The sequence below is a fragment of the Chanodichthys erythropterus genome, chromosome 11 (assembly GCF_024489055.1).
Source record: "Chanodichthys erythropterus isolate Z2021 chromosome 11, ASM2448905v1, whole genome shotgun sequence".
In the NCBI taxonomy this organism is placed as follows: domain Eukaryota; kingdom Metazoa; phylum Chordata; class Actinopteri; order Cypriniformes; family Xenocyprididae; genus Chanodichthys; species Chanodichthys erythropterus.
In genome coordinates, this window is record NC_090231.1 from 29,589,408 (window position 1) to 29,617,013 (window position 27,606).

General features: G+C 37.6%; 1 protein-coding gene across 1 annotated transcript in view; it reads left to right on the plus strand.

The window, feature by feature from the left end:
- Nucleotides 1-27,606, plus strand: part of fto (FTO alpha-ketoglutarate dependent dioxygenase) — a 159,587-nt gene that overhangs the window by 10,517 nt on the left and 121,464 nt on the right. Inside the window, exons 2-3 of the mRNA XM_067402304.1 lie at nt 20,227-20,304; nt 22,367-23,120. Coding sequence (XP_067258405.1) covers nt 20,227-20,304; nt 22,367-23,120 — 832 coding nt within the window. The remainder of the gene's footprint in view (nt 1-20,226; nt 20,305-22,366; nt 23,121-27,606) is intronic.

Sequence of the window (27,606 nt, forward strand, 5' to 3'; positions counted from 1 at the left end):
GAAGCAATGCGTTTGTGTAAGAAAAAATATCCATATTTAACACGTTAATAAGTAAAATAACTAGCTTCCAGCCAAACGGCCATACGGATTCTACTTTTGTTTAAAATCGAACTTACTTATATGACGTATAACGTAGTACGTCATGGCGTATAGGGTAATACCAGTAGTATGTTGCTTAATTTACGTTATTTTACTTTATAATGTGTTAAATATGGATATTTTTCTTACACAAAAGCATTGCTTCGCTTCAGAAGGCATTATTAACCCCCTGGAGCCGTGTGTACTACATTTATGATGGACGGATGCACTTATTTGAGCTTGAACAAGTGGTTTCTGTGCACTGCCATTATAAATCTTGGGAGCATCAGGGTGTTTATTAATATAACTCTGATTGTGTTCATCTGAAAGAAGAAATTCATAAGCTATAGACCTAGGATGGCTTGACGGTGAGTAAATCATCGGGTAATTTTCATTTTAAAGTCAACTAAACCTTTAAGGGGATTGATCCTCACATTAAAAATGTTGTTCCAAATTTTTTTTTTTTTTTTTTTTTTTTTTTTTTAACCCCTGTGATCTTATTACTTGTTTAGGATGGAATTAAAGCATATCTATGTTCAACCAAAAATGAAAATTCTGTCATTTTGTGAATGTCTTTCTTCTGTGGATCATAAAGATATTTTGAGAAATTACTGTCTATATAATATAAGTCAGTGGTCACCAAAATGGTTTGGTTTGCATTGGTATCAAATCATTGGTAGCAAATACTGATAATCGTGATTTTTCTGAAATCTGAACTTTTCTTGACAGGTGACTGCATAATTGAGTTGACCAATGAAATCGGCTGCAGGACGGGGTTTGTGTTTAACCAGTTTGGAAAATAAATCTTTAAAATTTTTAGGATTGAAAATTAAGTCATCACCTAATGATGAGCAAAATATAATGTTACTGCAGAAAATGTATTCAAATGAGTGTGTGTGAGTTAGTTTGTGTGTGTGTGTGCAAATATGGAATACAGGGGTTCCCAAAATGGGGATGATTGACAGTTATAACCATTGCAACATTTTGACTGCTCACAGTTGTAAACTAGAAACACAAATGTCAATTGTTTAACCAGTTTGAAACTGTTTTTCCATTCATCAATCAATTTTTCAAATTGTTTGTTTGTCCTATATAGAGGAAGCTGTTTTTACCAAAGTAAAATATTTTTTGTAGATTTTGTCACTTTCTGATTTTTTTCAGCACGTTTGTCATTCCTGTAATTGACCAAACTCTTTGTGAACTGAATAGCAATAAGCATTTAGGAAAAGGAGTGACATTTGTGCAGTTTATACATGGCCATTGTTTTCTTCACTTCGTCACAACTTTTGTTGGCATTTTTCAAGAGTGGCATGACCATACTAACAGGTTAAATGACACCTTGTCAAATGTCTAGTTGTTTCAAGGTGAGGTGCAGGAGGAGTGAAAGTGAGAGCGAGTGCGAGCGCTTGAATGGTCACTGGTGCGTGACACTGGCCTCTCATTACTGTCTCTTCTGCCTTTACCAACCCACACACACAGTTTTGGTTGTGAGCGGTGGCCTATTGAACGCTCATTGGTATGCTTGTGGTAATTTTACTGTCAAAACTCCCTCTCTCTCTGTTTCTGGCTGTCCTTCTCGCTCTCTCGGTCTCTGTGCCCCTGGTCATCCAGCTGTAAGTTCACCCTGAACTACTGTCAAGCACATGATCAGGGCTGCATAAAGAAAGCTGCTCTGTTTTGCTGTCTATCATATGCTCTTCTTCCTCTTCCTCCTCTCTCTCTTTCTGTGTGTTTGTGATGGGGCCGGACCTCTCGTCTCTCTTTTTGTTTATTTAGATGAGATCAGCCAAGGTTGGTGGTTCAAGTTCAGTTGTTATGGTGATGAGCAGATGTCAGTGTCCTGTTCTTCTAGCGAGACTGGCTGAAGATGTCTGTCCCATCATGCCTTGTTTGAGGGGGATGTTTATGCACTGCCTTTTTTTTTTTTTTTGCTGCTGTTTGCAAAGTTTTAAAGTAAGTTTTAAACATATTTAAAAATATAATCCATATTGTAAATACATTAACATTTCAAGACTTTTTTGCTTTTATCGCAGATGAATCGCCTTCGATAATGAACGCGATATTGCGTAGCTTGTAAGTGAACTACGGTTCTGTCTATTAAATAGCGCTCCATTTGGAAGCAGGTGATGGTGATTTAGCGGTAATCAGGGAACCGGCTTTACTGATGAAATGCGCGTGACAGTCGCATGCGCTATATCACCCAGCCCTATTTAAAGGGATAGTTCACCCAAAAATTCTGTCATCATTTACTCACCCTCAAGTTGTTCCAAACCTGTATAAATTTCTTTGTTCTGCTGTACACAAAGTATACACAAAGGAAGATATTTGGAAGAATGTTTGGAACCAAGCAGATCTCGCCCCCCATTGACTATAGTAGGGGGAAAAAATACTATGGTCATCAGTGATTTCTGCTTGGTTACAAACATTTTTCCAAATATCTTCCTTTGTGTATACTTTGTGTACAGCAGAACAAAGAAATTTATACAGGGTTGGAACAACTTGAGGGTGAGTAAATGATGACAAAATTTTCATTTTGGGGTGAACTATCCCTTTATACAAGTAGTCGACTAATTGCACGTGTACATTAATAAGCCATATAATTCATAATAATGAGCATTTAATTGCCTATATATAACACATAGGCTAATCAGTGTCGTGAAAAAAACAAGGAGACTGTCTAAATATTTTAATAATTTATTAATGATGTTTTCTGTTTTTTCGGCTGCAGAGATTAAGTCGACGATACTGACTCATCATCTATATGTACGTTTCATATGGATTACATAGCTGATTTGAGAATATTTGTTTTCCACTTGATTTAGTTGACAATAGCTTGACATTTCTATAGATATATTTCTCATGTCTGTGAGTCAAGTATAAACTGAGTTTTGTTTTCATTTTTGATGCGGTCAAGTTCACAAAGACAGAGACAGCAGAAAGCACATCCTGTTTGTTTTCTTTATTTTACAAAGGCACAACGTTTTCATGTTAATGTGAGTTTACACAAATAAAAGTAGAAGTTTCGAATGGTGTATTACTCTTATCTGTTTGACCAAAAATGACAGAATATTTCCACTGTTGCCAGCGCCTCATGACGTGCAGTACGCACGCTAACTTCCACACTCTGCACAAACACATGGATATGCTCCTAATAGGCTAATAGCACACGTTTATCTAGGTTAACTTTAGAGCGAGCAGCCATGTAAAGTTGTTACTACTTACATGTTTCAAATGATAAGCCAAATTTGAGTTGATGGATAACACAAACGTTTGGATTTCCTGCCTGACATACTGTAATAACCACAGGGAACTGCTGTTAACAATCTGTCCCTTTTTTTTCTGTGACTAACTGACTAATAAAATTTTTGGTCAACCAAGCCTCTTCTAGCGGACTAACGATTATTCGACTAGACAGCCCTAGTGTAAATGTAAAACGTAACATTATTTTACTCCTTACTTCCAAAAAAGTTAGCGCCTTGCAAGCTCTCTGAGGAGGTTTGACTACATTTGGCCCGAAAGAATAACAAAACAAGTGTTCACACACACACACTCTGCAGGCCATTGTCGCACACTTAAAGCTGACGTATACAGTAATCTTTGCTTATAAACAGCCAGATCAGTATGACACACACAGTGATTATGAACATAATCCTTCTCTGATACTTTCCCACTGTGTATGTCTGTTTTTTGAGCTGTATATACGTGTCTGAACACATTTTTGCTTAATCGCATTGTCACACATAGTTTGTCTGACATTTTCTCCATTCGTAGTGTGTGTGTGTGTGTGTTTTTGTGCAGTTGACACTCTGACAGGCCTCTTCGCCATTGACGGATGGCACGTATGGTTGGACTAATCCAGGAACCTGGTTCCCCTCTCTCTCTCACACACATACACATACACATCTGCCACACACACTGTCTTCTGTTCCTCACATTCGACAGCTTCAGTTGGGATATCTATGTTTGTAATGGCGTCCCCTGCTCCATGATGACAATGGGGATTAAACGGCAAGGTTTTTTTAAACGTATTTCTTCTCTTTTCCTGGTTCTGAAGAAAGAGCTTCCTTATCAGCCCTTCCAGGATCCACCATCATCCCTCTCTCCTCTCCTCCGCTGCCAATTACACAGCGGATCATTTACTTCAAGGGTATAAATGTTCCAACACAAGTATTAGCGAGCAGAGCTGAGTCGCTGACAGATGTACCAACTTTAATTCTCTACTTGTGTGTGTTTTTTTTAACTTTAATTAATTTATGTATCATCCTTTCTTCCCTCCCGCTCATTCATGATAATCTGGGTTGCCATGGTGATGGGGAGGAAGTGTCACTGCTGTCACTCCAGTGTGTGTTTCAGTTAGCTAATGTATTCAGGAAGACAGTAAATGAGACAGTAAATGCTATGAATTGAGCCTGTGTGTATGTTTAGATGTGGGTCTCTGACGGTCTGCTGTCATTTCTGGCACATATAGTCTAATTCTTATTCATTCTTAATTATAGTTGTTTAATATTTTTTAATTTGTTCCTTTTTGTTTAAATTTGTTTTAAACACTTTTGTACTTTTTAAATTTAATTCTGCATGCTTTTATTTTGTGCTACTGATATTTATTTATTTATTTATTTTTACACATTATTTACTTAAATTTAATTTCAACCATTCAAACGTTTGGGGTCAGTAAGATTTTTTTTTTTTTTTTTTTTTTTAAATGAACACTTTTACTCAGCAAGGACACATTATTACATTTGTTCAAAACTGTCAGCAAAGATGTTACAAAGACTCTTTCAAATAAATGATGTTCTTTAAATGCTGAACTGAATCCTGAAAAATAAATGTATCATGGTTTCCAAAAAAATTTTAAGCAGTGCAATCATTGATAATAGGAAATGTTTCTTGAGCGCCAAATCAGCATATTAGAATGATTTCTAAAGGATCATGTGACACTGAAAACTAGAGAAATTATGCTGAAAATTCAACATTGAACAAAGGAATAAATTACATTTTAAAAAATATTAAAATGGAACATGGATGTCTTAAATTGTAGTAACATTTCATTATATTACCACCGTTACTGTAATTTTAATCCAATAAATGAAGCATTGGTGAGCATAATATTCTTCTTTCAAAAACATTTAAAAAAAAAAAAATCTTACAGACCCCAAACTTTTGAATGGTAGTGTAAATCACAAACATATTGGTGCTTTCATTTTTTTATATTTTACATTTTGCTTAATTTTAATTTTATTTTGGTGGGTTTTTAAAAGCCAAAATTTTATGTTTTGCATTCTGCTGCAAAGAGGTTTTATGTGATCAGTCACATGACATTTACTGGAGAGAGTAAGTTAGAAAAGGTAAATTATCATTTTGCTGATTTTTTGTGATGTTCGGTGTTATTAAAACTTCCAAATTTAATTGCAATTGTTTGTAATTGTGGTTTGTGAGCAGGAGGAAGACTTTAACATCGCTGTGTCAGTGCACTAAGGGTCTTTTGCAGATATGAGTGTTTGAAATAGCTGCTAATGGGCTAACTCGCATTGTTTCTCACGCGTTATCATTTGCTTTGTTTTTTCCTTCTCTGTCAGGAATTGTCAACTTTTTTTCTGTTGATCAAACAGTGCACTGACACCTGATTAGCCTGCTGTGTGTGTGTTGGGGGAAGTTTCCCCTGTGCTAATTAAACGTGCACCTGGCCTGTCAGCTCAAGAGGAAGCAGAAACAGGAAGCATGTTATACCTGCTTTTGTGTCACTGTCCTGACATCTCTTCAATGGACACTTTCCCCATACTATGATGATGTTTCCAAAGTTATTAATTACATTTGTAAATATAAAAAACGTTTGTTATTTTTTTTTATTTAAAGAACATTTATAAAACTACACTTTGTGTTTTATTACCATAAGCACTAATTTACAAAAAAAAAAAAAAAAAAAAAAAAAGAAATCAGTGTGAGGTTGTTTGTTATACAAGGGCTGAAGGAATGACTGTAAACCTCTCATCTCTCTATTTTGTCCTCTTCTTCTGAAATGCTGTCACCCCCAACACAAAAAATCATACTTGCTGTCATCTTCTTTTCACCACTATTGAGTTTTACCCAACTATGACTTCCGAATCAGTTTTGGTGACCATTGACTTCCATTGGATGGACAAAAAAAAAACAAAAAAAACAAATCATGTTTCAAATATCTCCTTATTTTCCATGTTCCACAAAAGAAGGTATGTCATCCCTTGTGATCCCTAAGGGTGTGTTCACACACTTGGCATGTTTGGTTTGATTAAGGGTGCTTTCACAATAGCACTTTTGGTGTGCAGTTGTGTGTGTTTTACTTACTTTCCTGATAAGCGTGACTGACGCACTGCAAGCAGAGAATGTATATCTAATTTCTGCTCGACTCCCACTTTCTTTAGAGCATTTGCAGTACATTTGCGGCAGATAGATGCAAGTGCCGTTATGTTCTGAAGCTTTGGAAATAAAATGAATGGTTAAAAAACAAAAAGAGATTTAACTCAGACTGAAAAGTCAAAAATTATTAAATACTCACGAGAAGGACGCAATACTAATGCAATACTAGAAATTGCAAAGTTAAAGCATGACCAAGGGACAGCAAACGTTCATTGGGTCAGCAGGGTCATACAAAAACAGGTAGAAAAGAAAAGACACGTTAACTGCAAAATAATTAAGAATTAAGGTGAAGAATTAAATGTGAAACCATCAGGAACCCTTTAGTCTCCAGCGCCACCATTTCCCAGTACTGAAACCTACCTGGAGTCTTCAGAAGTGTGAGGTGTCAGGATCTCAGAGACTTAGGTTAGCTAAAGAATCCTAAAAAATGACCCGTTCTTAATAAGAATCACAAGCTGAAGTAGGGATGTGCACAAATAGTCGAATATTCGTTCTGTAATTAATATTCGAAAAATAAAAATACTATTCGAATTTTACTATTGCTTTGCTGGCCGTAAATGCAGTGAATCCATGATACTGTACATCCTAAGCACTAAAACTCGCAGTTATAACTAAATGCACCGGGTGGCGCTGTGGAGCGTGTTTAATAAGTTTATTTTATGTGATCGTCACATAATGTTGTCGTCTGCCTCGCAAAGTTTGGAATTACTTAGATGAAAATAATCATACAAAATGAAATTACTTTTGATCAAATTAATTAATGAAACCGAGTTATCATAATATCAACACCATAATGAGAAAGCACATAAAATACCCATCGAGTGAGGAAAGACAGCTGTCCATCACTGCATTCACGACAGGTAAGTGCAGCTGTAAGTTATCCCCGAGTGAGCAAAGATGATAACTTATCTGATAGCCAAATGATTTTGAGACGTATGCGTCCTTTAACTTTCCTCGAGGGAGATATATTTACGAACAGAAAACAAAGTGCTACTGTTAGAAACTTAGCTTAGCATACAGTTATGTATTGTTATCTTATTAGTCTCTGCAACGTCTGTCAGCACGGCTCGTTTTCTCACCCGAGCATGTGGATATTATTGTTTTTCTCAACATGAACATGTGAAACAATATAAACAAGATAACCATATACTGACTCGAGTGTATTATGTACGTTTTATACAAAAACTGGCGCTGTCTGCTTTATTAGTATTTTTCCCGCTCGCGCTGCTTGAGATTAAATGCTTTTGTTCTTAATATTTTCTTTTTACACACATTGTTTAATGCTTTGAACTAAAAGAAAAAAAACCTTAAGACAATGTAAGCTTGTTGTGTATATTGCCTAATCGTAAGCTTGTTCAGAAATGGTTACAAAATATTGATGAATATAAAACAATAACGTCTTTCTCGTTTAACCTCATTTAAATAAACGAATATTCGTTTTTTACGAGCCCAAATATTCGAATACAATATTTTGGGAAAATGCCCATCCCTAAGCTGAAGTGTTATAAAATACATGAAGACTGGGTTTTTATAGGCCTTATAGACAGACAGCTTGAGAGTGACTCCTGAAGGTCCAGCACCACATCCTCTTACCACTGTTTGAAAAATGTATCTTCCAGAATCTGGCAGTGGTCTAAATTCTCCAAACAGTGGTACAAGAGGATGTGTACAGTATATATATAAAATGCAGAATGTTTTCTGTAAAACTTAGGTATAGAATGTAAGGTTAGTACAGTTTAAAATCATCATGTCTATGGAGAGCACTCATAAAACACTCGCACACACAAAACATTGTGTGTGTTTGAGTGGCACGTCCTTTTGCTCTCCACAGGACTATAATTCACTCCCACCCCTCTCCAGGCAGATGACTCCTCTGCCTGAGCTGGTTTGACCACTGGTCATGTGGTGTTACGCGGGTCAGTAGGAGTAATTATTTCTAGCCGCTGAATACACACTGAAGATGAATAGTTTTTGAAGAGAGTGTAATGTGTGGCTGACCCATGCTGACACATGGTTCATCCCAACTCTACAGCTGTGATTTATCCCCTCGGTCTGTGTGTGTTAACCAGAGGAGGGTGACAGTGCTCTTAGCTTCACTTCCATCTTCATCATGGAGCACACGAGACAGTTGGAGAGAGAGGCTAAAGGGGATGCCTTTGCACTCATCATCATTTCCTCATCTCTCTGCTGCCTCACTTATGTCTGATCTCTGACTCACAAAGAAAGGGAGATGCTGAGACACTTGTAGCCCTCAGACAGTGTGCCTTGTTTTCAGATTAAAAAGTTAATCTAAAGGCCCTAGTTTTGCCATCTGATTTAAGTGATCCAGTCACAAGTGGACAGTACTAAAAAGATGTGTAAAAAAGCTACGTTCACATTGCAAGTCTTAAGTGCGCAATTATGATTTATTGCTCAGAACAGATTTATTTGTGTGTCTGTTCACATTATTATTATCATTTTTTTTTAAAGGTGGCCAATATCTGGTCACAGTACTGAACTGACCTGAACTGTTAAAGAGGAGTTTCTCTCATTTTGAGTGGATGGGGGCGGATTTGAATGCAAGCTTGCAGTCAATTGTAAGAAAGGGCAAGGGTTTAAGTCAAGTGTATTAAATTGGAGAAGTCTGTCAGCAGAGTTTGTTGTTTCACTGTAAAATTGAGTTATGACATTTTGAAAAAACAAAAAAAACATATGCATGGATGAATCATTCACAATAAGATCGCAGGCTATATAAAAAATAAGACAAGGATTAAAAAAAAGAGAGCAGAGTTTTTAAACATTTATGATAGGAGCCCTCATGTTTTGCTTGCTGTCACTGTAATACTTCTAAGTTCTGATATATCACTGTCCTTCCACTGACTACCTTTCGCAACTGTCCTGATAACTTTGGGTATGCCAAATCTTTGAAGTAACTCCAGTGAGCACAGAATTGTGGCGAATGTTGCTCTAGAGTGACGTTAAAGTCCGATATGACTGTTCAGAATGAGGTCACATTACAAAACATCAGAGCTGTATCGAATTTAGGACCACATATGGAAGTGGCCCAAATCAGAATTGAAAGTTCAGATTCCATGTGGTTTGTTCCGTTCACACTGTTATGAAAAACAGATCTGAGTTGTATATGAGCAAAATTTGGGACACTTTTGCCTGCAGTCTGAACATAGCAGTATCTTGTGAACTATGTAGTAGGACCAACTCACTTACTTGATCACAAGTGTCTACTGGAGACACATGCATGTTGAGGTTTATTTACAATTTGTCAGTTTCGTCATTAGCAGCATTTCATTAGCTCTTCATTAGTTTTTACTGATTTGAAGTTTTGCATTTGGCGGGCGGTGTTTTTAAATTCAAGGTTGGTGAAGTCAAATTTGACAAACAAAGGGTCTAAATGTTACAGATTTACCTCTGGGCTGAATTCAAAGAACTCAAATTTTAAATATATATGATATTGGCTGTAATGTGGGGAAGAGTGTATTTCCACATTTTGAGTGTACCTGTATTGTGTTTTTCTCATTTATGATTTATTACTTAAAGTCCAGATGTAAAGTAGGTAGTGTCATATATTGTTTCTTCCATATTGTGATGTACATCTGAAAAAAAAAAGTAGGACGGCACTTGGTACTTTCCATCAGTTGTTGAGTGGATTGAGGTAGATCTGAATGCGAGCTTGCAGTCGAAGAAAGGGCCGAGGTTTAAGTGGACTAAATGATTGGAGAAGTCTTTCTTTTCACTGGAAGTTTGAGTTATGACATTTTGATTTTAAAATTACAAGGATGAATGAATGAATGAACGAATGGATCAGTCGTTAGCAATAAGATCAACAACATGCATTTAGAAAATAGATCAAATTTTTATTTTAATGCCGACTTCAAATGTTGATGTTTGGGTGTGTTGTGGAAAAAGGTAGATTTCCACATTTTGAATGTATTATGTCTAAAAACATAAGTTCTAGAGTATGACATCACATCCTGTTTGTTGCAATGGCCAATTTAATTTTGCATGCTCAAAATGTTGTATGAATGCATTTTAAATGTAAATACCAAATATAAACAGCAATCTATTGGATGACCATGAGATTAGATCACCCGAAACATAAAATAGTTAAAAAATAAAACTAGCATAATCATATCTGTGAACTATAAGAGGCAATGTTAATGGAGAAATGGGGCGGCTGCACCCGTTCCTGCTGTGATACTCTCACTATATAGGGCTAGAGATTTGTCACTAGGTGGCAGCTGGACATCATGAATGTATCTGTTTTTACCTCCCCCTCTCTCAGCAGATGTTAAAGTGTAGTGTTTTATAGGGTAAGGCTGCTCTATGATGGCTTCTCTTGCCTCTGTGATGCTGTAAAGAGCCCAGGAGCATGACCCGCCCCGCTCCGCCCTGTTAACCCTTCTGATTGGCTCTAATTCTTAGTGGCACAGTACACCGGGCACATGACAGTAACAGTGTTCCAGATCGCTGGTGAGCAAGCCGCCCCAAAACACACCCCACATGCTTTCTCCCACACACACACACACACACACACACACACACACACACACACACACACACACACACACACACACACACACACACACACACACACACACACACACACACACACACACACACACACACACACACACACACACAGGATCGTGTTAGTGTCACTTCTGTTTCACTGGTCTCATATGAACTTAAGTGCTTAAGCAGACTGTTCAATATGCCACCAGCAATTACATTTTCAAATGGGTGGGTTTGCAAACATCATCTGTGTTAATCTGTCTGTCACTGCCCGAGTTCCTACCGGAGGGAGGAAAGAGGATTAAGTTATTCAGTCCCGGGTAGAATATTCTCTTTGTTCACCCTGACTGAAGGAGAAGTAAATAAAGCAACAAGATTTCTTCCTGACGAGTTAAAAAAGGCATATTCCTCCTGCCATGTCTCTTGGATTTGGCTAATGCTGTTCAGATAAGTCGTCCTCCCAGAATCCGTTTAGAAATCATCAAAACGCGAGAGGACGTCATGAGTCCAGTGGTGGGAAGGATCAGAGAGCGGCCTTGGCTATAGGCTAGGGAATATGAACTTGGACGTTTAGGTATGGATATACACATTTCTTGATTCGATTCAGAAGCTCTCAATTTTGGTATATTTAGATGACATTTTGCTTACACATGAAATAAGTTCTCTCTTAGCTAATGCTGTAGATTATACAGGGAATCATTTGTAATGTTAGAAAGATTTCTATTTCTACTAATTTCTTTTTTTTTACCTTTTATATTCATTAAAGAATCCTTTCTATTCATGGTTTCCACAAAAATATTCAGCAGCACAACTGTTTTCAACATTGCTATAATAATAAGAAATGTTTCTTGAGCAGCAAATCAGCATATTAGAATGACTTCTGAATGATTATGTGACACCGAAGATTGGAGTAATGATGCTGAAAATTCAGCTTTGCCATCACAGGATAGAAATAAATTACACTTTAAAATTAAACAATGAATCAGACTAATGAAACAGTCTGAACACGTACACACTCAGCTCTGTTTGTGCCATATAATACCAAAGTGATACCCATGTCTTGATTCACAGTGCCAGGGAACAGCTGATAGCAGTGGTAAAATGATCTGATTTATTGTTTGAACTACCAAGAACGGCGTAATCAGTGTGTCACGCTGGGATTTTCAGATGTGAGTCTACAGCACAGTCCCTCACACAGAAACACATTCTTTAGCTCAGGTTGACAGGAACGCTTTTAAAACATCATACACCAGTGTGCCTAAATGTTATTGAGTTGTTTATTGTAGGAAGATCCCAGCTCCTGTTCTTTTCAGCTTGAAACGCTCCGAGCGGGGCAAGCATGCTCCATCACTCAGCTGGGCCAAACGAGCGTGACGCTCCCGCTAGCTGAAATTTAACGCCTCACTCGCTTATTGATCCTTCCTGCAGAGGAGAGGGAGAGGGAGTGAGTGAGTGAGAAAGAGGCAGCAGGTCTAGGCTGGGCACTGTCCTTGACTCCATGTCCGTTGGAGAGCCTTGGAGGACACACCACTTCTACTGCCCTCCACAATAGCAGCCTCCTCCCTTGGGCTCACTGCACTTTACAGCGGGATATTGATTTTGTAGGAGGAATGTAAGGGGGAGAGTGAAAGAGAAGAAGAGGAGGATGAGGAAAAGAAAGTGAATGAGACAAACTGGAGGCTTGAATAGGTGAATAGAAGAGAAGTAAAGGTAGAGATTTAGACACAGAAATAAGTGTTGATGGGTAAATGAAGTGCTTGCCTGCTTCCCAGGATGAAGGACAGTCTGAGTTAAACCGCTATGAAGTATCTTTATCATACTCTTTCAGCCGACACAAAGAACCATACTGCAGTAGTCGTTGCATAGAGCTGAATACTTGACTTATTCGCATGGTATTTACATGATACTAAAAGAATCCATTAAAAAAAAAAAAAAGTGTATTACCATGTCATTTTTTTACAATTGATTAAAAGCTACACTGTAAACAAAACAAACAAACAAAAAAAAAGTTAAATTTATGGTAAAAAAAAACAAACAAAAAAATGGCAGCTGTGGATGCCAGAAATTTACCGTACAAAATACAGTAGCAACATTTTGGGTTTTACAGATTTAGCTTAAATTTACAGTAAAAAACCTCATCAAAGCTCATCACAAGCAGTTTTTCCAAAAGCTGAGAATGAGAATACTAATAGAAGGTGCATTCACTCAAACACTAAACACCATCATGGTAACACACATGAAATTTTAAAAATGCAATAAACATTAATTTAACAACATTAGATGTAACATAAAACCCTAATATACATAACTGATTAGAAAAAAAACTAACAGTTTTTCAACGAAAATACATCAAATATGAAGTGTCACGCAGGGAATTGTGGGAATGTCAATTTATGTTTTTTTTTTTTTTACTGTAAATTATACAATGTCATTATTTTTCACTTCAAACAACTGTATTTTACTGTAAAATTACATTAATGTACGGTTAGATGTATTACAATTATTAACCAATTAACTTTTTTTCACTGCTTACAGTCTTTTACTGTTAAAATAAATGGTTCAAGTAGTTATTCAGTAGCAGATTTGTTTTTGGTATCATGAAATGTGAGAATTCACTGGTATTGTTACATTGCAAGATCCATGTCTAAAAAATGTTATTAAAATGGTATTTTATGACACTTTATGTTTGTAAGTAAACATCCTCCATCCATTTCACAAATTTTCACAATTTTCACCTCTTTGTATGGTGTACACTATTTAGGATTAAAAATACAGTAAAACATTAATATTGTCAAATATTACAATTTAATATAACTCTATAATAATATATATATATATATATATATATATATATATATATATATATATATATATATATATATATATATATATATATATATATATATATAATTATTTTTTTTTTTTTGTACTTTGTACTTTTTTTTACTGTAACATATTTTAAAATGTAATTTATTCCTGTGATGGCAAATAAGAATTTTCAGCATCATTACTCCAGTCTTCAGTGTCAAATGATCCTTCAGAAATCAATTTATTGTAAAATAATACTGATTTGATGCTGAAGAAACATTTCCCACTATTATAAATGTTGAAAACAGTTGTACAGCTTAACATTTTTGTGGAACCTGATACATTTTTTTTTTTTTTTTTTTTAGTGGTTCTTTAAAAGAACAGCCTTTATTTGAAATAGAAATATTTTGTATCATTATAAATGTCTTCACACCCATGCACTTTTGATCAATTTAATGCATCCTTGATGAATGAAAGTGAATAAAAGTACCAATTTCTTTAAAATAAATAAAACCTTCTGACCATAAACTTTTTAACAGTAGTGAGTGCTTATGAAATTTTCACTTGGATCAGCACAAACTTTGTGAAACAGAAACATGTGTAGTCTAAACTGCAGGTTAATGCTAAACTGTCCTTTCCATCAACATAATCCTAATATTGATGTTTGCTAACTAACACAGTGGATGGTGTGCCATCGACTAACCCAGTGCCTGTGTGTTTTTCTGCTTGTGTGAGAGTGTAGCTCCATCAGTGCGTCTGACCTTTCACCTCTCTTCGTTCCTCTTTCTCCTGTCCTGGCAGCTTGTGATGTGATCGGCCACAGAAACATCTTTTTCTGCTTTTGGATGAGGATGGGTGTGAAATAGATGTCGACACACACACCCTGAAAAGCACTTAAGCTCAGGGCTCTGTGTTGTGTGTCAGGCAGGCAGTGGAGCAACTCTCCTGTGTGCATTTTTAAATACTTTCAGGTGATTGATTTGAGAACCTGGGCTTCAGTCGCAGGCTTACACCTGCTAAAGACCTTACCAGAGAGAGTGAATGAGAGTAACTGGAAAAGACATGCGAAGTGTCGTGTGACATTAAAGCTTTTGATGTGTGAGAGTGTGTGAGTTTCTTGGGTGTGTGTTTTAAGCAGGTGTAATATTGTACTGTATTTAAAGCTAATAGATGATCCATGTCTTAGTTGGCACATTAGTAGTTTTAAACTCTGTGTGTGAGCTTCTGACCTAGCTATGATTTATTTATTTTTTCTTGTTTGTGCTGACTTTTCCCCCCAATTTTTTTCTGTTTATCATTTCAACAATACAAAACAACTCTTTTTAGAGACAATTTTAGTAACTTTGTAACTTCTGATTTATTTATTATTAACTTAAAATAAATATATAATTATTTTTATTTTAGTTATTTATTAGCCAAAAATGTCAGAAGTTATTCTTAAAATAGTAATTAGTCATGCTATAACTATCGCTCATACTTAGGGTTAGAAAAAAAAAAAAAAAGAAAAAAAATACTATTTACTATTAATCTTTGTCTAGTTTGCACAGTTTGTGCTCGCCCCGAAAAGTATGTGAATGCAATGCAAATACTTCTATCTGTGCAAGTTCCTGATAAAGGGGTGCTCTATAGCAGGAATTATGGTTTGTCTTTGTTCACTTTGTCAAAGTAGTATTTGTTGCCTCTCAGGTTTATTACCTCCAGACCAGCGGAAGAGCACATGACAAATGTTCAACCAGACTGCATGTTGGTGGTGCATTGGCAAAGCCCTCGTGCCTGCATTTGCATACTTGCGTGATTGTTTCATGTTAAATTGTTAATTATTTTAACAAAATGTGTTCTTTTTTATTTTGTACTGTCCTGAATAAGATATTTTGCATAAAAGATGTTTACATATAGTCAAAAAATAGCTGAATTTATAAAAATTACCCTTTCAAAAATTTACACAGGGGGTGAAAACTATTGAACAAGATGAAGATGTCCAAATTTGTTTTATTTTGTTTAAATATCAATTATTTTTTTTTTATTTAGTACTGCCCATCGGAAGCTATAGAAGATACTCACATGTTTCCCAGAAGACAAATTAAGTAAATTTATCTTGATCTTCAAATTCAATAAGTTTTCACCCCCCGGCTCTTAATGCATCGTGTTTCCTTATGGAGCATCAGTGAATGTTTGAACATTTTTTAATAGTTCAGTTTGAGTCCCTCATTTGTCCTCAGTGTGAAAACACAGATCTCAAAATCCTACAGTCACTGCTGGAAAGGGTTCAAATATGCAGAAAATGCTGGAAAACTTAAGAATTTGCAGGATCTGGAGGATTTTTCTCAGGACAAACAAGAGACTCATGAACAACCATCACAAAACATAAAAACAGTTGTGGATCATCAGGTAACCACACACAGTATTAAAAATCAAGGGTATGTACATTTTTGAAAGGGTCATTTTTATAAATTCAGCTATTTTTTGACTATATGTAAACACATTTTATGCAAAATATCTTATTCAGGACAGTACGTTGCGTCGCCTACTAACAATAGAAATTGGGTACTACAGGGTGTAATTTTGTAGACAAACCCAGAAGTTAGCATTACCCTGGTATAAAGTGTAAAAATATCTTGTGCTAGTGGTAACAACAGACCATATTTCAGGTGTTTAACCAAAACCCATTCAAAAAAACCCATTGGCTTTAGGACAGTGGAACCGTTTCCAGAATTTTCATTCAGCCTCACTCTAGTCAGCCAAATCTAAATGGTCAATAATATGGTGCCTGTTTCCATGGGACCGTCCTGTTTGAGGTGAGCTAACCGTGAGTTTGCCACATGGATCATCTGGCTGTCAGCTAAACCTCCTCTGCGGTGTTCACATCTTTTTAATATGATGGAAACTCTTTCCTGTTACTTCGAGATGCTGACACTCTGACTACATTTCCTCTTTAGTACGGCTGTGAGTCTGTTTGAGCCGGGTCCACGGGCGTGTGTCATGGCACCTATGTGGTGTGTTCTCGCAGGCAGGTTCGATGCAGTCACACACAAGCCTTCAGCATGAGGTAAACGGCTCTGTTTACTCAGGTGTGTCCGTTTTCTCATTCCCTTCCCTTCAAGGAGGACATCCCCTGCTTTTCCTCTTGCCTCTGTCCGCCTGTGCCGCCGTCACCCACAGAACACATTCCGCAACTCCCTGACAAATAGGAGACGTGGAGGAAGTGTGTTTGATGTGTGTGTCCACCGCCATGTTTGCGTTTGATGTTGTACAGGTTAGCTGTCGGAGTGTTTGATTCAGCAGGAGAAGAGGAGCTCAGTAACTGGTGACACACAAGCTCCAACCATGTACTTGCCAAACACGGGGCTCTATTATACACATGGATCTCAGTACCTCCAGATACACATACACATGAAACTCTCTGATGTGTTGGCAAACACACTGATTTTGCTTCATCAGTATTTTCAGTAGCCGCACCATAGAAATAATTGGTAGTAGCATATTTGTATGTTTATTACAAAAAAATATTAATTTGCACTTTACAACAATTTACTAGTTTTATTTACAAAAAAAAAAAAAATTCAGTGCTGTGAAAAAGTTAGTACAACCCATAAAAACTGTAGGGTTTTATATTTGTTTTAACATTTTTTTATATAATACTGTATTTACAGTGGCATGAAAAAGTATGTGAACCACTTGCAGAATCTGTGAAAATTAGAATTATTTTAATAAAATAAGAGGGATAATAAAAACTGCATGTTATTTTTTGCTTAGTACTGTCCTGAGTAAGATATTTTACATAAAAGATGTTTGCATTTAGTTCACAAGACAGAACAATAGCTGAATTTATTAGAATAACCCCATTCATAAGTATGTGAACCATTTATTCTCAATACTGTGTGTGGTTACCTGATGATCGACGACTGTTTTTATGTTTTGTGATGGTTGTTCATGAGTCTCTTGTTTGTCCTGAGCAGTTAAACTGAGCTCTGTTCTTCAGAAAAATCCTCCAGCTCCTGCAGATTCATCAGTTTTCAAGCATTTTTGCATATTTGAACCCTTTCCAGCAGTGACTGTAGGATTTTGAGATCTGTGTTTTCATACTGAGGACAACTGAGGGACTCAAACACAACTATTAAAAAAGGTTCAAACATTCACTGATGCTCCAGAAGGAAACACGATGCATTAAGCTTTTGAACAGGATGATTGAAACTTTTGAACAGGATGAAGATGACACAGTTTTTCTTATTTTGTTTAAATGTCGTTGTTTTTCATTTAGTACTGCCCTTCAGAAGCAACAGAAGATACTTGCATGTTTCCCGGCAGATAAATTAAGTACAATTTACCTTGATATTTGAATTAAAATGTTTTCACCCCTCGGCTCTTAATGCATCGTGTTTCCTTCTGGAGCATCAGTGAATGCCACTGTATATATAAAAAAGTGCAGTTATATTTTGCATATTGGCTCATACATTTAAAGGTAGCTGTTTCTCCTTGAGGTTTATTCAGCCACAGTTACACAAGCACACACATTTTTTCAAGTTTTCAAGTTTTTCAAAGGGACACTTGCAATGCATTAGCCAAATATTAGTTTTTTTCCTACCTAGAACTAAAAACTAAAATGCTAAATTTATGTTGGGTCTGTCTTTGACTAACTAGCATCTCTGATTTAAGAGGAGAGCTGTTAGTTTGGTTTGAATGATTGTTTGTGTGTGTGTGTGTGTGTGCGCACTTTCCCCCCCCCTTTATTTGTTTACATGTGTGTATGTTGTGTGTGTGTGAGAGGGAAAAGAGCACTCGCTTAGGCTCATCTGTGGAGTAGAATGGGTCTGTCTCTTTTTTTCTTTGGAATTTGTGAGCAGCTTGATGTATTTGACATCTGCGTGACAGGCCACTGCTCCTCGAGACTAGCCCAGAAACTGCGCTGTCCAGACCAGCTGTGTGTGTGTGTGTGTGTGTATGGCATTGTGTTTGCACATCAGAGCAGCCAAGCATTGCCACTGGTGGAAAAAATACACAAACACACACATCCATTGGCCCTTTTTTAATACCCATCGCTACTGTCATGAGATACATTTTGACACCGACAATGAGTGTGTGTCAAGTTGTCAGTTTATCTCTCTCTCTCTCTTCCTTTTATGCATTCACTTTGTCTCATTCTCACCCTCTTCCTCCGCCTCATTCTTCCCTTCTCTTCCTCTCTCTCAGGCCTTTAAGTCAAGACTGTCCATGAATAGTGCATGTTATTTTGTTTTGTAGATTTCTATTTGACAGTCTGTCTGTCCTTTTTCTTTTTATTGTTTTAGTTTAGCAGAAATAACTGGAAGAATCGGGTCCAGACTGGGCTGCACCAAACCCTCCAGGGTGCCTTTTTCTCAAGAGTCTCCTTGTGCCGTTATTGCAAAACCTTGCTGTAACTTTAACGATTATACAGGCCTATTTCCCCTCATGGACACATCCGCACACTCTTGCACGTGCACCCATGTCCTTTCTCAAATCAGGACACAACCTTTTTAATGCTTTTACTTTAATATTATTAACAGGACATTTTATTTTACTCTAAAAGTCAAGACCTATTTGGGTGAAGTCTAGCCGCTCGGCGCACTCACAAAAAAGCGCTTCCCATGTGAAAACACTGCCATTATTAACATGGCTGAAATGTGAAACTCAGTCTCCGTAAATGTCAGGGAATATAGGGCATATATATATGGCCCTCTTTCTCCGTTAACATCTCAGCTGTGTGTCTACGTTCTTAAGGGAACAGTGTGACCATTCTGACGTTCTGCTTGACGGGGGTCTCGGGCATGGAGGCTGGAATGGGGGTAACTGATGATGTAACACCCCCCACCATCCCACCTGAACGGGGTGAGAGAAAGCCGTCTCTCTTGCACCTGCAGTGAAGAAATGTAGGACGTGTGTATTTTGGAGAAGGACTGGAGTGGGTGCACTTGTGAAATTTATTTGGGTATCAGAGTTTTACACCGGTTGCTGTTGGATTTACAGGTTGGAATGGAATGTAGCCCAATGAAACGCTCTTTGATGGGCAGAGCAGGTTGAGTTTTAACAGACGAGCAATGCATAGAAGGCTGTAGTTTATGTGGCTTTGAGAAGACCCTCTGCTGCCTGCTAGAGTCGTAAAAGCCTGAGATACCCATGAACAGGAGCATTATGGGATGGCAGCAGAGGGTTCTGGGATATGTGCTCTGACTAGAAAGAGACATTTGTTAAAGTGTGTGAACTTTTCCTCTTTTGGAACTCTTTAATTGTGAGGTTGTGTGAATGTGTGACTTCATAAATGTTTTTACATCCAGTTTTGCATTAATTAGCTGGTAATCTATTGGTTAATAAAACCCACTATGGACTTGCCAATATGCCGCCTGATGAAAACATTAAAAAATGTGTGAATAAAAGTTAATTTAGGTGTGTGTGTTTTTTTTTTTTTTTTTGTCATCTCTACAGAGGCGGAGGCTTCTACAGGAACTGGGGGAGCAGAGGATTCCTTACCTTTCTCCTACAGACCCAGGATTTCAGGAACTGGTCAGAAATTCATGCAAATCTCCACAATACTTTATCATTTAAAATCTGCTATATATACTCTACCATTCAAAAGGTTGGGGTCAGTAAGATTATATTGATCATATTGTCCCAAACCTGTAAGACCTTCATTTATTTTTGGAACACAAATTAAGATATTTTTGATGAAATCCAAGAGTTTCTGAACTACACATAGGCAGCAATGTCATTTCACATTTTGAGGTCCAGAAAGATATTAAAGACATGGTTAAAATAGTCAACGTGACTGCAGTGGCCTTAAAGGATTAGTCCACTTTTAAATAAACTTTTCCTGATAATTTACTCACCCCCATGTCATCCAAGATTTCCCATGTCTTTCTTTCTTCAGTTGAAAAGAAATTAAAGTTTTTGATGAAAACATTCCAGGATTATTCTCCTTATAGTGGACTTCAATGGGCACCAAACAGTTGAAGGTCATAATTAGTTTCACTGCAGCTTCAAATTGTTTAACACGATCCCAGATGAGAAATAAGGGTCATATCTAGTGAAACTATCGCTCATTTTCTGAAAAAAATTGAAAATTTATAAGTTTTAACCAGAAATGCTCATCTTGAACTAGCTCTCTTCTTCTCCTCTATTAGAATTCCGGCAGTGTAGACACTGCTAAGCGTATTACTGCCCTCCACAGGCCAATGTTTGAACTAATTGCTATATACTATTGAACTAGCATATTGCATAGAAAAATTAGTTCAAACTTTGACCTGTGGAGGGCAGTAATACACTTAGCAGTGTCTACACTGCTGGAATTCTAATAGAGGAGAAGAAGAACAGAGCTAGTTCAAGATGAGCATTTCTGGTTAAAATGTTAAATTTTTTTCAGAAAATGAGCAATGGTTTCACTAGATAAGACCCTTATTTCTCATCTGGGATTGTGTTGAACAATTTGAAGCTGCAGTGAAACTCATTTTTACCTTCAACTGTTTGGTGCCCATTGAAGTCTACTATAAGGAGAATAATCCTAGAATGTTTTCGTCAAAAACTTTAATTTCTTTTTGACTGAAGAAAGAAAGACATGGACATCTTGGATGACATGGGGGTGAGTAAATTATCAGGAAAAGTTTATTTAAAAGTGGACTAATCCTTTAATGTTATGAAGCGACGAGAATACATTTTGTGCACAAAAACAAAACACAAATAACGACTTTATTTAGCAATTTGAACTGTTGTCATACGTAGTGAACGCAGTGCAGGCCTCCGTGTTTACATCCGATAGCGGACTCAGTATTGGCCAACCTGTACACTTGAACCGCACGACGCATGCATGTGATGTTGATGCAGGAGCTGGCCAATAATGAGTCAGCATTCAGACGTAGAACATGGAAGCCTGTAAAAAATGAACTAACCATTTAAAAGAAACTTTCTCATCTTCTGTCCAAACATACCAGGCCATCTTAAATGTATTATAGACTTTTACATACACCAGGTGACCTGTAAATGTGAAGTTTTGCAAAATATTCCGTTTTCGAATTTCCTGAAAAACCATCTCATGCAAGCGCAAAAACTTTTTTTTGCGATATATGGGAGTTTTTGCAAAATTTATGCGTTTCCAATGGTCGTATTTTCAATTTTCAATTTCAATTTGCACAATTTGTAGGGGTAATGTAAACGCTGCTATTGTTTGGTTGACCCAATGTTATGCTAGTCTCCGGCCAAATTGGGCAGTTCAAACTGACTGCAATTCTGTAATGTAATTTGTGAAATGCGGCTATTAGTGCAGAAATGACACACTTCAAATTTAAAAGTTTATTTCTGCTCTAAAATATTCAACAGTGAATTGTTTTTCAGTGAATTGGTTCACAATCAGTCAAAATGATTAGTTAGCAAATCAGTCTGGATTTTCAACAATTTAAAAAAAAAAATCTTATCAAATTGTCACAAACAAATGGAAAGAAGTCATTGAAAAGTCTTGGTCAGAGTATGGTGACTCCCGTAAATATCTTGACAGTGGCATCAGGACAGATTGCTCACATCCTTTTTTTTGTTTTTAATAATTACATTATTTTTTTTTGTGTCTGTAATCTACCAGTGGGACTCCAGTTATGCAGGACTGGCTTTACGGCAGTCTGGTACCCTGCCAGATGGTCTCCATGAGAAGGTGCAGTCTGCTCTGATAACTCTACAGCGGCGTGGATGTCTCCTCCGAGATCTTGTCCGAGTCCGAGACCGGGATGTCTTCACGGCTGTTTTGCGTGCTCTCGTGGGTCAGCCGGGCTACACGTACCGTTATCTGGATACCCGTCTGTTCACCATCCCCTGGCACTGTGAGGGAGAAGAAGGTCAGAAAGATGAGAAAGAGAAACCGTGCTGTGACCCTGACCTGAGGGACGCTTGCAAAGCATTGTGGGAGCTCAATCAGTTCTTTTGCTCGGATGTAAAGCAGCAGACAAATGCGAGAGGCGTCAAGCGTTCCCACAGTGACACCGAAAACAGCGAAGACACACCAGGGGAGGGGACGTGCGAAGAGAGTGTTAAGGACAGGTTACTTGAGAAGAAGGAGAAAGAGGAGAAGGAGGAGGAGGAGGAGGAGGAAGACAGTGGTCAGGGCTGCTCTCATTCCTCACCTCCTTCATCCGCTCCGCCGCCTGCTCTGGCTGGCCTCGTTCAGTTTAACGTTACCCTCATCAATTACATGGACCCCACTGCCATGACCCAACTGAAGGAAGAGCCGTATTACGGCATGGGCAAGATGGCAGTCGGTTGGCATCACGATGAAAACCTGGTTCCTCTGTCACCAGTTGCTGTCTACAGCTATAGCTGCCCAGCTGAGCCAAAGAATGAAGGTGAGAGGTCAAAAGTCTTTGGTAAAGCATGTAGAATAATATTGTAAATTAACATTCCAGATGATAGGGACATCCTGAAACTTAGTGTTTAGGCAGTTAGGATTTTGAGTTGTTTTTTTTTTTTGTTTTTTTTTTTAACACTAGAAGTTTAAATTACCATTGTTTATAAAATGTGCTACATAAATAAACTTGCCTTGCCTTGTACCAGAGCCATAGCACCATATACAGTGGTGTGGTTCCCAACCTCTTTAACTTCTTCTTTTTTTATTTAACATTTTAGTTAGGATTATGTTAATATAACTGCCCCCTGGAAGTTTGCAGAGGTCCCTGTCCTGAACCTGTGCTTTCTCAATAGTTTCATGTCCCTCTTCACTCTTTTTGTGCAATAAATCCCACAAATAGGAATAAAATTATTCATTTAAATAAATTTCGTTTTGCATCTGCTGATACTGAAATGAATATGGATACCTGCTTACCTTATTTGTTTTTGACTTGGTTAAATATCCACATTCTTCATGGTATTGTTTGCAGGGAAGAGAAGCTATTTTATCCCGTTGAATGATAATTTGGTGTTTTCGCTTAAGTTTTGTAGTATTCCGTTCACAATGTTGATCTGGTTACCATGAGAACAGTGTCATGCGCTGCTGCTTCAGCCATCATATGGTAGACATTTTTAACAAGCTGACAGAAGTCGATTCAACAACAAAGACAAAACTTTCAAAAACACTCAGCTATGTGATTATTTTATTGAGTGATAGGGAGTGGATTAAATCCGTGACATTATTAGATTTGATATACAGCGTCTTCCCGTCACCTCCTCAACCTTCCCTTAGTGTGTTTTTCTTTTTACACATATAAAAGGCAACAATTGTATTACACCATCCAGTTTTTTCTTTGAACGATGATGTGAGCTCCTGTTGTAATTCTTGATTCAGCAAATGACCTACAATTGCGACATTTTTCACAATCGCGGCAGAAAATCAAAAATACTGTCCTAACTTCACTAGCAGAAAGCGAGCGTGATATAAACAAACCCAGACTAGAACTGAACACGGCGTGACGGCAGCTTCACATCCTCTAGCTATATCTACCTCCTCGATGGCAGGAAAGTCTTTCAATTCAGTGGAAAAAATACTCATATTCATAACATAAAGATCACGTCCAGCATATCTTGTGATTTTCGGTCACCAGAAACCACCACGGTATTTCACGTGTCACCAGAACCACGTGATTGCAACCAACCCATTGGGCTAGTTTTGAGTAGCAATTGGGCGGGTTTTGTTGTGAAAATCTGGCAACCTTGGTGTTGTCGCTTTAATTCCAATATTATCAGGTGCAGCACAGCAAAAATAGGACTCGGTGCGGAAACTGCTCCTGGAACGCACTGCCGGACTGCAAAAACTCTTACTAGTAACTGTAAAGACATTGACCAAAGTATCATCAAAGATGACGACGTCCATAAACTTAAAAATCATATACCTTTTGACACGATAAGAGTCAATTTGAGCCATGAGTTCATTTGTCAAAACCAACAGAAGATTAAAATTCTAAAATAAACACGCACTAGCCGGGCGCCGTTGCACTCCCGTCTCAAGTCCTTTGCAGCGTCTCGCTGCATTTGAGTTGTGCATTAGACACTGCCGCTCCGGTGGAGAACAGTGACTGGATCCAAATCCTTCAGATGACACGCAGCTCATATATCCGTCACTGTATGTTACGAAAGCAAAACCACACGCAAAATCCCTTAGCAGAGCGACTCTCTGCACTGTATGACGTGACAGGGACATACAACTAGTTGTCCAGTGCGGTTCTGTTCACATTGCGGGATTTCCGAGAATGCGGTTGTGTGTACTGAAAATTTACGGTTGTGAGTTCGGTTATAGAATGCGGTTGTCACTTCCATAAATAACTATACTGTGGTGATCGTAACCATATTAAAGTGATAGTTCACCCAAAAATGAAAATTTGATGTTTATCTGCTTACCCCCAGAAGTGATGTCTTGCGCTTATACTTCAATGAGTGCTAGACATCACTTCCGTTGTCAGAGTGCGATCAGACCTCACTAAGCGAATGCTGAACGCAGTTGGATATAGTGGTGTTTTAGAAGTAAAAAATGATATAAATACTGTTCGGTTTCTCAAACAAACCGAACATGATGTCTTAGGACATCAATGTGTCGTCACAAGCCGCAGGGTTTAATTTGGATTTGTCTAAGCAAGTTTTATTTACTCTTATAATAGAAGTTCCCATTGACCCACATTATACGGTTGACAGACGGTAACGGTTGGAGTTAAAAATCATCATTTGTGTTCTACTGAAGAAACAAAGTCACTTACATCTTGGATGCCCTGGGGGTAAGCAGATAAACATCAAATTTTCGTTTTTGGGTGAACTATCCCTTTAAGGAGTCAAATTAGACTGACAACCAAATTCTGTTGCTGTGTGAACATGGCTTATGTGTGAACGAAACCGTATTAAGGACTCAAATACAGAACCGACAATCTTATTCTGCTGCTATGTTAACGTGGCCTATTGTCTTTAAAAAAAAAAAAAAACAACTGAAAATGTCTTAACCTCATTTCGTTACAACCCTGTATGACTTTCTTCTGTGAAACATAAAAAGAGTAGTTTTAAAGAACAGCTTTTGTCCAAAAAGTGAATATCATTGGGGTCCAAAACAGCATTATTTTTTCCAAATAGAAATATCAATGTTCTGCAGAAGCAAGAACTGCATTTTAATAATTTTCATTTTTTTAATTGAACTCTCTCTGTTAACATTCCTACCCCATTCAGTTTTCACTGAAGGAACAAAACAGTTCTTTATTTTTCTAGCTCACCCCTGCTGAGAACCTAAAACATTTATTTTGACACCAGCCAGTTCAAAACCATCCTTCACTTGATAGCTCAAATGTGCTCATGCAGTCATTGTATGAACATGCAAGGAGCCAGATCTTCCATATTTCACATGAATCTCACTGGAGAAGTTTTTCTGGACATCAGTCTCTCTTCACGTCAGCCTAACAGCTTAACATGCAGCTGTGTGCGTGTGTGTGTCAGTTCGACAGAACAGAGAGTGGTGTGCTAACCAGAACCACCTGCCTCACAAGCTCTGTTTCGCCAATCTCTTACTGACCGATTTGACCTTTGACCTCCCCAGGGCCCGCTTCAAACAGTGCATGAATGGTTTGTGTGTGTGTTTTTGTGTGTGAATGTGTCAGTTTGTGTGGAATTATTCCACAGCTGTTCTTTTGGAGGTAAAATTGACCCCTAAGTTCCAGACTTCAGAGAGACTCCCCTGATGGAACGCTTTTGCAGCGCGTACGCACCCGTGCAGAGCATCGCACAAAATGTTGCCTTCACTTTAGAGAAATCGCTGTGAAATGCTGCAGACCAGCTGAAACGGATTCTTGCTCAGAGGAATTCCACTTTGTACATCATTTATTTGTTACTGTGTGTGTGTGTGTGCTGCATGAATGGGTTTTATTTTTTTATTGCCCCTTTGGATAACATCTGTGTGTTGTATAGATTTGTGTTTCACCTGAACACGCTTTGAAGAGAATGCCTTACTGAAGTTTTTCATGATGCCTGCATCTTTTAACACATCTGTGATGGGTTTATAGAGTATGTTGGCCGTACTGCAGGGGAGTCGCTCGGTGACAAATCTGTTCAGCTCTTCATCCAACGCTGACTAGATCCAGCTCATTTCCTTTTCTAACAGGCATTGGTTTATGCCACTGTGATTTTGAAGTGTTTTTGAAGGAATCTTTTCCGTCGCTGCTGTGTTGGCTGCAGATGGCCTTTGGAGAGCTGTGTCAGAAATCACAGGCTGAAATTAAGTTACTATTTATCCCTGCTGAGCGCAGAGAAAGCCTTGCTCAGGGCTCATGCTTCCAAGAGTGCTTTAGTATTGATTTTACTGATAGGTGTCAGACTGCCCTCTTTATTTTTTCTCTCTCATCAGTTACACTTTTATTCTTTATTTCTTTTTGGCTCTGTATTTATTTATTTATTTTTTTGGTTAACAGATCTTTGGTGGAAGTTGAACAACATAAACTACAGGCCAAATATTTGGAATAGTTTTTATTGTTGAAAGAAGTCTCTTGTGCACAATAAGGCTGCATTTATTTGATCAAAAACACACTAAAAACTGTAATATTGTGAAATATTATTACACTGCTGTAAATTCTATTATAGTACTGTTTTCTTTGATGAATAGAAAATTCAAAAGAACAACATTAATTTGAAATACAAATATTTTAGAACATTATAAATGTCTTAACTGTCACTTTGTGTATTACTCTTTCCACAGATATATTAAGGAGCAAAAACTGTTTTCAACATTACTGAATACAAACTGTTTCTTGCACCAAATCAGCATATTAAAATGATTTCTGAAGGATTGTGTGACATTGAAGACTGGAGTAATGGCTGTTGAAAATTCAGCTTTGCGGTCACAGGAACAAATTGGCCTACATTTTAAAACAT